Below are 15,141 nucleotides of genomic sequence, written 5' to 3' on the forward strand. Positions count from 1 at the left end.
CGTTTATGTACGAAATACTGTTTATTGATGCATATTACTTAAAATTCAATATTACAAGTAAATTGTGCATAAGTACAACTTATTAAAGCGTCATATTCGTGTAACTAACTGAAGATAAACATTTCATTTTAAATATAAAAAATATAAAATATAAATAAGATAATTATAGAGTTCTAACATAATACTTAATTATTATCCTTATAAAAAATTATACTATTAAACTTAAACTAAATTAATTAGTTACGTTAAATTAAATTATAATAAAAAAAATTTGAATTAAATAAATTATACAAAACAAAAACTTTTAAATAGTTAACTTGATACTAATATCCATATTTTTTTTCAAAATTTATGATATTTTAAAATTTATATTTTATTCAAAAATAAAAACAATATCGCTTTTGCAAAACTACATAAAACCGTATTATACTGACATAGATAAAGAACAAAACAAAATATTAAGATCAAAATATGTCACGATGCATTGCACGAGTACCCTTCTAGTTTTATTATATTATATATTTTATAATAAGATAAGTTTTATATTATTAAATAATGAATAAATTAATAATTCAAGTGTTTTCTTAAACTAATTGTCAAAAAAGTCTCGTTTTTATATATTTTAAAATGAATATATTCTATAAACAATAAATGTGAAAAGAACCCTTCGAATTTTGTAGAAGAACCTCATCCTAAATTCCTTTTTTAAATTAAAAATTATAAGGATTTTGACAGCGTCTAGATTCGAACCTTGGGTATATGAGATTTTCCATTACATCGTCCTAAAGTTTAACCAGTGCGCACAACACAACTCTCCTGTCATTACTTGTTTCTTACTAATCGTTAGAGGTGTTCAAAAAACCGTTGAACAACTCAAATCAGCCGAATCAAGTCAAATCAGACCGTTTTTGGCGGTTTGAGTTGTCTGGTGGTCCGGTCCAGTCTGAAAAATAGTCAAACTGCTTGGTCTAGTCTGATTTACGGTTTGAATGTTTTTTAAGCGGTCTGGACCGAACCAACCGTCAAAAAATAAACATATATTAGTTATATTTGGTAAAAATTTCCTTCTGAATATAGATGTTATGTTTTTTTAGTTTAAAGCCCATAAGAGGTCCAAACCGCCTAAACCGGCCAGACCAGACCGTTATTTTGTGGTCCGTTTGAACGGTTTGGTCACTTACTAACCAAACTGTTCGGTTTGCAAAATTTAGTAAACCGCCATTGCAGTTTGGGGGAGGTTAAACCGTCCAAACCAGACCACAAACACCTCTTTAGAAACAATGGAGAATTCAACCTCAGAATCGAGCTAGAGTTTTTCGATAACTTGAGGTAAACAACAGTTGGTACACTCCTATATGCTAATATTTTCAATTTAACGACTTATTGGGTAAAAGCGATTATGAAAGAGATGATTGAATATTGTGTCGAATAATGTTTGGAAAATAATTCTATTCAAGTGAAAATTTGTACGGAATTTTGTCATTTTAAAACATTTTTGTTGTTTTAATTTGTAAAACTTATAATATAATATATGATTCCCATTAAAAAATATTATCCCTTAATATATATTTCATATAATATAATTAAAAAACATACAACTTTTTTTTTTTTTTTGTAAAATAGATTATTTGAATGGTGTCATGGAGACCATGTTTTAAGTGTGAAATGAAAAAGGAGCCTGAATAATTGAGATTTAATTGATTATCCATTCCCTAAAATAAAGTATGGTTTTGGCCCCACATGTTTTTCAACTTGAATATGTGTTAATTATTGCATATTTTTTAAATTATAATTATTAAAGTATCTCTAACACATTTCTATAAAAGAAAGAATTAAGAGAATGTTTAGTTCACAAAATGAAATTTGATGGAATTGGAATCTTCAAAGGAATTGATTTCGAAGGAATTAGAATGGAATTTGACCATGCGTTTGGTTGGCATGAATTGGAATGAAATATTTTAAAAGAATTAGAACAATCGTCTTTGTTTAGACTATCACACTCATCGCCCCGCCCATACCCTACCAACCACCATGTCACTGCTGTCGTCGTCACAGTTACCCTGTCCCACCCCTACTAAAATAAAATCCGGCCCACCATCCCAACCCCTCCTCACCACTCCTGCCCCATCCCTGCTCCATAGATGGGGGTTATTGGGGGCAGGCAGGGTGGGGCTAGAGTGGGACAGTGGATGGCAGGGTGACCGATTACAGTGGTAGGATGGTGGTTAATGGTGGGTTGGAGTAGGGTAAGATAGAGCAAGGTGGGACGATAGGGTATGTAGGGGTAGGTAGCAGGGTGATAGGTGTGACGATGATAGTGGTGGGATAATGGTCGGGTGGCTGGGGCTTGGGAGTGGGTGGGTATGACGATAACAATAGTGACATGGTGTTTAGTGGTGGGTTAGGTTGAGGTGCGGGTGGGTATGACTACGACAAAAGTGACATGGTGGTTAGTGGCGGGTTGGGGTAGGATGGGGTGGGGTGAGTGGCAGTTGTAACTATGACAATAATGGTGTGGTGGTGGTGGTCAGGTTAGGGGCATGACAGTAACGTTAGTGGTATGGTCGTAGTAGGGACATGTAGTAAGTGAAGAGCGTGGGTGGGTGTGATGACAACAGTAGTGGCATGGTGTTAGTGGTTGGTGGGGGTGGGTGGCGGCGACAACAGTGGTGTGATGGGTTAAGGGTGGGGCATGACGAACAATAGTAGCATGGACGTGGTGAGTGGTAATGAAATTTAATTCCTTCCATTATGTCAATGAATGATAGCTATATTTTCTTGGTTAAAAAATTAAAGTTAAAAAGCCTTTTATTTACATCATTGTGTGAATAAATGTATTTACTAAACCTATGTTTTTTTGTTTGTAGAGTCCAGCCCAAAAAGAAAAGCATAAGCCCAACTTGTGACCTATGTTTTGTGGACTTCATCAAGCCCAAATAAAACTCATATTCTCTCCCAATTTTGGATCAGCCAGAAGCAAAGACGTGAGAGGGAGGAGACGGCAACAGTTCGTGGGCGAGAGGGAGCAAGTTCGTGGGGTTTGAGCGGGAGAAGTCGTGGGTTTGATTCGGAGAAGACGTGGGGCGCGATTGAGGGAGAGACGAGAGGGGTTGGTTCGATGGATTTTGGGGGCTGTAGAAGCAGGGGCTGTTCGAGAGAAGAGGGCTGTTCGACAGGAAAATGGTTGTTCGAGAGGAAGCGGACAACAGACTGTTCAATTGGAGAGAAGGAAGGACGGGAGAAGAAAAGGGTTGTCCGATTGAAGAAGTCGGACGCGAGAAGGAGACAACAGTGGGTTCCATTGGAGAAGACGGATGCGAGAGTGAAGACGAAAATCTTTCTCATCAATCTTTATTGATTCTTTCGGTAAGTCCTAAAACCTTTAGAATCGGCAACCTAGTTTAGCTATGTTTTGCTAATTTTTTTCATTCCAACATTGATTTAATTAGGTTTTGATTTGTTATTGCTTTGAGATTTCATTGTAAACATGTTTGAACAAGCTTATTTGCTTGATTTCTGAACTTAATGTTAATCCTATTTGGGTTTTTAATTAGTTTAGCTAACCGATTGAAAATCTTTTATGGAATGGTTATTCAAAATGCTTAAATACGTAATCGTCTTAGAGTTTGATAGAGTAACGTTAGTATTCATTTGGTTTCGATAAGGTTTCCGGATTGAATATTTGAAATCTTGCGATCAGAGCCTCGATAAGCCGAGCTTATGAGCTTATGGCTTTGAATTCGTACTTTTTTCTAGTCCGGTAAAGCTAGTCGTACCTACGAGTTTAAGAGCTTATTTAAACTTGTATTTGTGGTTAACGATTGATTAGAGAGCTTATTTTAATCAACGATTATCTATGGAAAATGTGGGTCGTTAGAGCTTGTTAACGATTAAAGCCAATTCGGGCTTGTCCTTTTCGTTTACATTTTTGGAATCGATGATAGGCACTAACATCTTAACCGGTATTAAATCGATGTTGGGACTTTAATCAATTGTTTTAGTTTATATTTTATCGCATTTTTAGAGTAATTAATCAAATCCAACCCCCCCCCCCTTCGTGATTATTAGTTTTTTTTACGTTTTCATCGTGTACTTGATTCGCTAGTCGTATAACGTTAGACCGAGTCTCTGTGGATTCGACCCGACTTACACTACTACAATTTTGGTTGTAATTAGTCGTTAGTTGGAATTTATTATTTGGTGGACTCGGCATCCGTCAATGAGTGATGAATTCATTAATTTGTGGAATTCAATGAAATTTGAAGGATTCCAAGAAATGAACCGAACGAATTATTGAAATTTGGTCAAAGAAATTTGTCATTCCAATTCTATCAAATTTCTTCGAATTCCCCAAACCAAATGACCCTTAAAAGTTAAAATCTAAAAACCAATTACATTCAACTCCAACAGATTCATTTATTTTAAAGATTTAAACATAAAATATATTATTATAATATTCTTTAATTTTATCATCTCCATACACTTTTTAAAAAACTTTATATAAATTAATGATAAAAATTCAATCCTATTCATGAGATTGATTAAAATAAATCATTTCTCTCTCTCTCTCTCCCCCCTTCAAGTTCGGTTTTTTTACGCAGATGAAATTTTCAAAGGTGATAAAATAAGTAACTGATATAAAACAACGACGAGTTCTGTTTGTATTGACATCATACATGTATTTGTTGTATCTTTTGATAATTTCACAATCGCTTTCTGTACTAACGAGTTTATTTTGTTTAAATTATAAATTTGTATACCGTATGCATACTGGAAGTTCGGAATATGACCATCGAGAAGTTTGTTAAAAAGACTAGACATGAAGAAGTTTTCAGTCGAAAAATCTCGAGGATCATTTCGTGCTCTGTGTAAACAAGTAATTCCAAGTGATCCCAATTTTCATTGACAGAATCGTGTGTTTATCCTACCTTCAAAATTGATTTACAGACGTTTGCATGTTCTCTTCTGCAATTTAAGATTTCATTTTTTATGTAGAACTCCAATCTTCGAACACTTTCTCCAATTTTTTTTTTGAAGTATATAATATTTATATACGGCAAATGCAACAAATAAACTCACACACCCTCTTCACCTATGGTGAGGTTTGAACCCCTGATCTCCTAAAATGCCAAGGGCTATGATACCGCTAGGCCAAAGGCTCTTTGGTTTCTCCAAATATGTTTGTGAGTGATATCAGGCAAAAGTTATTTAGACAATTTTTACCTGTTTGTCGAGATAAGTGGTTTTAGACTTAAGCAATACGCTATAATGTTGGTATCAACATATCAACTTGAGTAAGATATGAGACTGTTCTACACTGTATAGATTTGTTTTTACGCCCCATTAAGCATTACAATTAAATTATGCTACCGAATCAACTCTCAAGACGGGTTTTCAGGGTTTCAATAAGTCCAGTTTTCATCCTCCATGTATGCATTTTGCTTTGAAAGTGGAATATGACCATTAACACCGTTAAAAAATGTCCGTTAAAGCCAGGGATAAAATCGTCCAACCATGTTTTCCCTCTACTTTCCAAAATTTTAATTGTATTTTTTTTCCTTATTTTTGTAAAATCTTATACTCGAACTCTATATTTTTGCAATTGGTTGTATTGCATTTTATTACGTTTGTTGCTTTTACGTGATATTTCTGAAATGTAAAAACCGTCAAAATTTGTAAAAAAACGACAATTACCTATTTACCCCTTTAGTCTAATCCGTACATGAATCACACTGGGCCCAACAAATTTAGCCCATACATGTATTCAGAAGCCTATAAAACAATGGGCCGTGCCCATAAAGCTCAGCCCATAATATTACCCTACATTACAAGCCTAGAACAACTATCTACTCCATTAAGCCCAACCCATAGAGGTAACGCGAATTTCGAATTTGGCTCGAGCTTGGATATGAGTCAACTCGTATTTTATATATATATATATATATATGGAAGTGTTCAAACGAGAACACCTTTTACTATAGACAATCACATGTGATACTATTATTCCATCACATATGATATAGATGTGATACTAAATCAGAGACGCGAACAATTTTCGATGCGATCTTGTTTGCGGGTCAAGTTGCCTTTACACCACTAAGCTCACTCATAAGTATTATCACATGTGATAAGAGTGTTGTTGATATGATACTATAATCCAACAACACCATCACATGTGATGCTATTTCATAGACGCAGACAACCTTTGGCACAACCTAGGTCGTAGAACACAATCATCCGCACATCACAGGGTCCCCTCATGCGTATTATCACATGTGATAAAGATGTTCTCGCATTCTCGTAAAATGGTGGTGTTCTCGTTTGAACCTCCACCTATATATATATATGTGTGTGTGTGTGTGTGTGTGTGTGTGTGTGTGGTAAGAAAGGAGGTTAAGTAGAAGAAGAGATATTCACCATTGGATCAATCATAATTGAATGTTAACACTAATGAGGTGCACCGAAATACACCGGATCAATTTTCTTTTTAACCACAATTCATGGGTGGACATAAGATTAAAAAGTGATCAATGATTCAGATATCTTCTTACACTTTTCACTATAACTTTTTTTTTTTTCATACAATCTTTCGCCTGTATGTGTGTGTATAGGTGTGAATACATTGTTAACCAATTCATTTATGTTAACCACACAAAATCTCTAGACTAATAAGAATCAATCAAGTATCTGGTTCATAGATTCCTATGTAATTAATGATTTGAAGCAAAATAGTAAGGCTATGTTTTTTGTATTACTTTAATTCATTTAAACGAGAGTTACAATACTCCTTTAATTAAACCATTCAGAAATTATCAATGTGTTGTAAGTTATATTATTTGTGATTGTTCATAAAGAAATGTATTTTGAGAAATAATCATTAACATTTTTAATCGAACGATGGTTCGTACTCATTTTGCTCGTAATATAACGCTTTAAGATAAACATCTCCTTTATTAAATCTAATTTAAATAGATAGCGGTACGCTTCTTAAACTCATAAATTCCAACTTTTTTCTGTACAATCAATGCACGTTCAACCCGGGTGGCCAATTTTTTATTCGGTCCTATTGTTTTTTGATAGAGCGTTTTGAGTGCAATTATTTTCAACGTACGAGACTTTTCAAGTCATAACTATACATAAAGACAAAATGTTGGTTATTAAGTCATTGGTGCTTAAACTATTAAGCCATGTGCCTCGAACCCCACCTATTCTTCACCTGCCTTCCCTTAAATTGGGTTCACCTAAATGCTTGCTACAAAACTGGATGTATAATTCAAGATTATAAAACCGAAACCGAAAACCAAGATTAGAAGATGGTACTAATTAATAAATAAACGTAACGTATCAGTAAATTAAGGGTACTGGGTTTTGTAAATACAATGAATCTTTTTCTCTATCAGATAAGGTTCACATTCAACACTTGGACACGAACCCTTTTTTGTAATTACATTTACATGTCAATGCATCTTTTTCCCAACTGGATGCGCTACTAACGCTCACGTTTGGCACTTGGGCCTGAAACCCGTTTCTATATACAAATGTTTTGTTCGAATATCATACCCTAAGTCCTAATCTGTAATGATAAAAACCGTTAGAATTCCGTATTATATTGTTTTTCCTTAATTAGAACAATGAAAACGATTATCAGTAAACCAAATATTAACGAATTTTGGTGTTTTTAATTTTTATTTTTCGATAGGATTTTAATGAGTACCCACCCAGATAACAGTGTGGGAGGCAACTCCCACTCAAGTGCATTTAGAGCATGGAGAATAGCTGCAATCCATACAGTACAATGTCTACTTGCACATCCTTTTAGTGTTTCATATCGTATTTTAGATATTTGTTGAAGTGGTGAGTGATGTGGTATTTAATTCTGTATTATTTGCTAAAGCATTAACCGAATATCACATCACTCGTCACATCCACATGTTAACCGGATAATGCTTCAACCGGTTATGAAATTTTTAAAAATAGAAATAAAGTTAAAATACGTTACTTTTTCATGCAATTTGCGATTAAAGTTTGATTATTGTAATCATTACCCATTGGAGCAAAGGTCAAAGTTGACAATAGTGGAAATCTATAAACCTAAAGGAATTTTGGGGAAGATTCAAACACACTCATTTAATTCTGTACCAACCCATTATCGTTTTTCCATTAAATTCTGTATAAACACACACCCAACTCCAAGAACAACCCCATTAAGATCCACCACCACCACCTCCATTTCTTGACAACCCAAGAAATGGAGGGAAAATGCAAGCTTTTTTTGCTTTCTTTACTCTTTCTAGTGGCGGTTGACGGCGGTCGAGGTGGTGGCCGTGGTGGGGCGAACGCCAGAAACTTATTAACTCCATTATCATCTTCTTCAAATCTCAACAATGCTTACATTGCCCTCCAAGCATGGAAGTCAGCCATGAAAGATGACCCGAATGGGATCTTGAGCTCATGGGTCGGGTCAAATGTGTGTGATTATAAAGGAGTATTCTGTTCAGAAGATTCATCTGAAACAGTAGTTGCTGGGATAGATCTTAACCATGGTGGTCTTGAGGGTATTCTTGTCAAAGAACTTTCCCTTCTTACAGACATGTCTCTCCTCCATCTCAACAGCAATAGGTTCACCGGCACAATCCCAGATGGGTTAAGAGACCTTTTTGCCCTTTCTGAACTTGACCTCAGTAATAACCAATTATCTGGATCTTTTCCAACCACCATCCTCCAACTCCCAAATCTTGTCTATCTAGACCTCAGATTCAATCTTTTTTCAGGACCCATTCCAGAACTTCTATTCACCAAGAATCTTGATGCAATTCTTCTCAACAACAACAAATTCGAAGGCCGAATCCCGCAAAGCTTAGGCAATTCCCCTGCTTCAGTCATCAATCTAGCCAATAACAAGCTGACAGGTGACATCCCAATCAGCTTGGGGTATTCTAGTTCAGGATTGAAAGAAATCCTGTTCTTGAACAACCAATTAACCGGTTGCATACCGCAAGGAATCGGATTGTGGTCGGATTTACAAGTCTTTGATGCAAGTTTCAACTCATTAATGGGTCATTTGCCTGAGTCTGTTTCTTGTTTGGAAGACATTGAAGTCTTGAATGTGGCACACAACAAGTTGTCTGGTGAGTTGCCAGATTTGGTTTGCGGGTTGAAATCTTTGATGAATTTGAGTGTTGCATACAACTTCTTTTCTGGGTTTAGTCAAGAATGTGCTAAATTGTATGGTAGGAATGTGGGTTTTGATTTTGCATTGAATTGTATACCAGGAAGGCAAATGCAGAGGCCTGAGCCTGAGTGTTCTATGATTCCTGGTGGTAGTTTGAGTTGTCTTAGAATCCCATATATGAGGTCTGTCTCTTGTGGGACAATGCTTAGATCTTTGAATTCATCAACCCCATGAGAAACAAAGTTGCAAAATGTTGTGTTAGATTCAAGAAAAATGAAGTTTTTGGTTGATGTGCTTGTATTTGGAAGACACAAAGTGAGAGTTATGGGTGATTATGGTTGTAGTTCATTGATTATTTTAAGGGATTGTAGATGAACAAAGTTATTACAAACCATTTTGTCTATGTAACTTGTATGGATACCCTTATTTTCATCCGGAGAATTACTAAGAGTGCGTCATATGTCCGTATTCATCGGGATGTAAATGTTTATAAGGGGTTGTTTGTTTACCTCTTAATAGTTTCATTAAGAGGCAGGATCTGAATCGTTAAGAGGTGAATCTTGTTTGGCAAAAAAAGATAATGGTTCCAAAACTCTCTGAATGATTTTGTATCTTAGGCCTCCCTTAACCATTCAATGCCCTAATTTCATTGTAAACAGATAATTATATTTCATTTTAAACTATATCATGGATTGTCTATCGAACAACTTTTTACGGAACTACATAAAATGGTAGAAAAATTGTATTCTTGATTTCCTTTTCCATAAGTTAAGCCATTGGCTTGTAGTTTTCAAAGCTTTGTTATGTGTTTTCCTTGTACTTATTTCTATTTATGTCGACATTGTTTAGTTTATCGTTTCTGTACATTTTTCATCAACTTCTTATCTTCACAGAAGCGGAGCCACCCTACTTTTTAGAGTAGAGTAGAGATGCATAAGGCCTTTGAAGCTCAATTTTAGTATACCAACAAAAACAACATTTTCGAGCATGGGGCAAACAAAACTTTAGGGTGCATTTGGTATACCGAACAAAACATAAAATAAAAGAACAAGGATCATTGTTTCACGTTTTGTAAAATTTTTATATGGAACAAAGTGGAACTGGCGTGTTCAAACCCCACCCATGGAACAAGGTGGAAAATGATGGAACATACATATATTTTGTCAATATAACCTCAAAATAAAACATATTTTTTTAAAACATCAAATATGACTTTATTTTATTATTTTTTTAATTTTATTTGTAAAAAATATTTTTTTTTATGTTTTTTAAACTTTTATTTTACTATTCTAAAAATATTATTTTTTTTACAGTTTTTACATTTTAATTAATTTACATAATGTATTAAATATTAAGTAATAAAAAATAATATAAAAAATATATAAAGTAAAAATTGAAAACGTTCATAAACCTTTCCTTTTTAAGTCATTTTTTAATCGTTTTGACACTTTCTAATCATATATTTAATTATATAGGGATGTTCAAAAAACCGTTGAACCGCTCAAACCAATAGAAGTAAAACCAAGTTGAACCGAATCGTTTTGACAGATTGAGCGAACTGAAAAATAGTCAAACCGCACAACTTGGTCTGGTTCATGGTTTGAACGTTTTTATCTTAACAAACGCTCAAAAGTTGTTTCACCCTGTTATGTGTTGTGTAGTTACCAAACACACACAAGGACCGGTTCAAGCTTTCAACCAGACTTGAACCGGGCCTTGAAAAAATAGTTAGCCTAACCGAGCTTTTAAGACCAGGTCTCGTCGAGGTTCAGGCTTACTAGAGATATTTTCAAGATTCATTTCAATACAATCTTGAAGCACAATTTCAGAACCACATAAATTACTTTGAAGAGCAGTAGGCGAACAAGAATCTTAATCCATCAAACTGAAAACATCAAAGGTTATATTAAAGGAAAATGTAAATACTAGAATCCGAAGAAAGATACCAAGGATAAGAAACTAAACTCTGCCGGGTATTTCAAAAAGGTTGGATTTTTAATGAATCATTCTTCGTCATCGATGATCTTTGTGCCAAGCCCCTTCAGCCCTTCCGCTGGGATCTCTGCAACAGTCACGAGCGAGTACAGTTCTTCCTTAGCATCTTCATCATCGTTCCTCTTGCGGGCAATGCGAACCCTAACTCTCCTTGGGACACTTCTGATCCCTCGGCTCCAAACATACTTGTTGAGCTTCACATCCACTCTAACATCGGTGGTACCCATGGTCTTCTGTGCGAATTTTCTGATTTCCTTAATGGCCTTGGGTGCCTTCTTCTTGAATGTGCTGTTGAGATGAACACGAATCAAACTTTAAGAATATTGTACATATCTGGGGTTTGTTTGATGCCAAAAAGTCTCGAGAACATATGGACTTTGCATTGCTAAACCTACAGATGTTCAATGAGCAGAATATTGCAAAAAATATGCATAAACTCCACTGGTTTAGTAACAACTATAATAAAAGCCCAAAACAACAAACTTTTCGGTTTGTAGAGATCAATGATGGAACTTAGAGAAGCTGCATGATTTAGGTCCTGTTTGTTAGCAGCTTAATTAATAGGCTTAAAGGGATTCGCAGCTAATTCAGTCAGTTATATATGACTGTTTGGTAGTGGCTTAATGATATAGAAACTGACTTGTTCAGTATGCTTCTAAGTTCTTTTTTCAAATAAAAAACAAGGTACTTCCATCTATGATACCCCCCCCCAAAAAAACAAAAACTTTCTCAATCTGTACACAGATTAATACACACAGACAACTTCATCCATACAGAACTTAATGGAAATCAACCAAACAGCCCCTTAGTCCAATGGGAAAGTTTGATTTTGCTAAACATGGAAAACTTTCTTGAATGCCTACATGAAGCTCTCAGACATTCAACCTTAGAAGACTTCCTAATGCCTTAAAACACAAGCTTTGCACAGCAAAAAGATGCAAAATGTGCACTCCAATGGACTAAATTGTTCCGGTAAATATCAAAACTGTAAATATAAAAACCAGCAAAAGAGAGTCTAGCTTCATATGTTCAATTAGTTCAACCGCATTCTCCACTTCTATATTTTGTTGGTCACTACTTGTATCAAGTAAAACAACAATCCAATCCTTATTCCCTCCAAGAACTTGCAAAAGAACACAAAAATGGCCCAAAAGAATAAGCACCGGTAAAGATTACTCATACATGCTATCGTTTTGTAAACAAACAACTAAATCTCCTATAAAACCAATCCGATCAATAAATAACCTACATAAACACAATTGGATCCCATATAAAAAGCTGTTGGCAAAGATCAATAATAAACTTTTGCAGATAATGAATGCAACACAATTTAGCATAGAGAAAACAAGTGAAACAAACATCAAATCATATAGATAATGAACAGTATGTACCATCCATGGAGGCGTTTGTGGAGGTTGATGGTATACTCCCTAGTAACCACCTCTTCTTTTCTTCCTTTCGTTTTCTCCACCATTTTTACTCTTGTACCTAAACCTTACCTACACAAATAATCAAACGAAACAAAATCAGTCGAACTTCCATTACAAAAGCATCATTAATTCTTCAAACAACGTAACAAAAGAAAGATGATTGCAGAGAGATGGAGAAGGAACCTGAGATTTGGAAGCTGGAGTAGAGAAGATGAAACCAGAGGCGCAGAAATGAAGAGATGAGGGGCAATAAAAACCACAGTGGTGAAGGGTTAGGGTTTGCTTATTTTTATGGGCTTAAACCAGAAGCTATTGGGTCAAAGAACAGGCCAACGGCCCAAATCTATGTTTGTAAACTGTAAGCCCATGAAGTGAGCCCAATAAATTCCAAACGACGTCGGTTTTTAACTAATGCATATAAACCTTGTTAGAATTGAAGTCTATTTTTTATTATTAAAAAAAAGAGTTACGGTTGTTATTTTGAATTTTAAGAGGTATTACATATTATATATTATCTATCAATATCTATATTATTAGAAGGATATTCGAGCAATACAACAAGATATATCTCGATTTTAATGTTTTGTTTTATATAGTCTCTTGTTAATATTATAATACGGTTTTATGTGGTTTTGATAAACGATAAATCTTTTGCTTTTGAATAAAGTATGAATTTGAAGATATATTATAAAATTTAGAAAAAATATATCAATATTAGTATCGAATTAACTATTTAAAAGTTCTTGTTTTTTATATAATTTCTTTAATTCAATTTTTTATTATAATTTAATTTAGATTTGATAATAAGGTAATTTATATTTGATTTAATAATATAATTTTTTTTTAAATAATAATTAAGTATTATGTTAGAACACAATGGTTATCCCAATTGTATTTAAATCTTTTATATTTAAAATAAAATGTTTATCTGCAGTTAGTTACACGAATTCAAACATGGAGCTTTAATAAGTTGTACTTATGCACAATTTATTTGTAATCGTGAATTTTAAGTAATATGCATCAATAAACAGTACTTCATGTATAAAAAATGGTTTTTAAGAGTTTTTCTCAAATGTTTTATAATATAGTATAGATTTATATAAAGATAATAATTAAGTATTCTGTTAGAAAACAATAATTATCCTAATTATATTTAGATATTTTATATTATAAATGAAATGTTTATCCTGTATTTGATTATGTTTATCTGCAGTTAGTTACACGAATTCAAGCATGAAGCTTCAATAAGTTGTACATATACACAATTTACTTGTAACCGTGAATTTTAAGTAATATGCATCAATAAATAGTATTTCGTATATAAAAATGGTTTTTAAGAGTTTTTCTCAAATACTTTATAATATAGTATAGATATATAAGCACCTTAATCGGAGAGAACCCCCATCCCTCTCTTTTTTTCGCCCCCATGTCGCCACACAGAGGGCATGGGGACGTAAAAAAGGGGTTATTGTTGAAACTGCATGAAAACCCCACCCCACCCCTCGTTATCTCTTTTTCTTCCACTTCCCGCACTCCCCTGCATTATCTCACACGTTCATTTGCTCTCATCAACCAGTTCACGTAAATAGCAATTCATACTCCACAATTATCAAAAGAAGAAATAGGGGTACTCTCTGTCTCCGGCACATCAGTTTCATGCTTTTTAGGCTACATGTGAGTAATTTCAAACACCAGTTATGGTTGAAATATGACTTTCAGCATTCGAAGACTATGTAGCTTGATGTTATGTTCATCCATACGTTGAATGTTGTAGGTACCATTGATGAACTACATGACAAGCGTATATTGTAGGTACCAGTGATGAACTACTGGACAAGAGTATGTTGTAGGTACCGATGATGAACTAAAGTCAGGGTTTCTGTTCCCCAAGATTGGCCGCTTTAACATACGTCTTCCAAGTTCCAAGGCAACGATTCACATATACGTCTTCCTCAAGTTGACGCACAACAAATCCATCTTCTCCTACGATTCAAAGCTCCCAATATTCTATGTGGAGCTGCTCTCTCACTTTCTCACCATGACTTTTATTCTCACTGAAACCCAACTTTAAACATATATTTTACCACTAATAAAATCTGTTGTTATATAAAATAAATTATATTATCATATTCCAAAATAAATGCAAATTTTATAACAATTACATGCTTCAAGGGTTACTAAGAGGTAACGAGATTTGATATTGGTTAGATACAATGTTACATTTTTTATCGTTACAACTTTTTTGAATGATGAAAATAAACTTTTTGACCAACTTTTTCACATACAAAAAATAGAGTAGACTTTACTTTTGGTCCCTGATGTTTGTCAGTTTCAACGGATATTGTTCCTAAGCTTCAAATATTCGGATTTGGTCTTTCACGTTTGCCATTTCACAATGGCTTTGGTCCCTTCTCTTAACGTCCGTTAACTTTTTTGGTTAATTTCAATCAAATGGCATTTTAGTTATTTTAATCAAAGATCTTTTTGGATATGGTTTCCATAATACATGATCTACTATTTAATTTTAATAGAAAATGAGAAAAA

General features: G+C 34.2%; 2 protein-coding genes across 2 annotated transcripts; one reads left to right on the top strand and one right to left on the bottom strand.

The window, feature by feature from the left end:
• Positions 1-8,210: 8,210 nt before the first annotated feature.
• Positions 8,211-9,482, top strand: LOC112507239 (leucine-rich repeat extensin-like protein 4). The gene has a single exon (XM_025111724.1). It carries the CDS (start codon positions 8,249-8,251, stop codon positions 9,404-9,406), a length of 1,158 nt encoding a protein of 385 aa, XP_024967492.1. The 5' UTR covers positions 8,211-8,248; the 3' UTR covers positions 9,407-9,482.
• Positions 9,483-10,986: 1,504 nt separating this feature from the next.
• Positions 10,987-12,850, bottom strand: LOC112506948 (60S ribosomal protein L31-like). Its single transcript, XM_025111294.1, has 3 exons — positions 12,781-12,850; positions 12,559-12,666; positions 10,987-11,455 (listed from the first exon to the last, which is right to left on the bottom strand). The coding sequence occupies exons 2-3, from the start codon at positions 12,639-12,641 to the stop codon at positions 11,176-11,178; spliced, it is 363 nt and encodes a 120-aa protein (XP_024967062.1). The 5' UTR covers positions 12,642-12,666; positions 12,781-12,850; the 3' UTR covers positions 10,987-11,175.
• Positions 12,851-15,141: the final 2,291 nt, after the last annotated feature.

This window comes from Cynara cardunculus, assembly GCF_001531365.2.
Source record: "Cynara cardunculus var. scolymus isolate 2C chromosome LG 2, CcrdV1, whole genome shotgun sequence".
Classification (NCBI taxonomy): domain Eukaryota; kingdom Viridiplantae; phylum Streptophyta; class Magnoliopsida; order Asterales; family Asteraceae; genus Cynara; species Cynara cardunculus.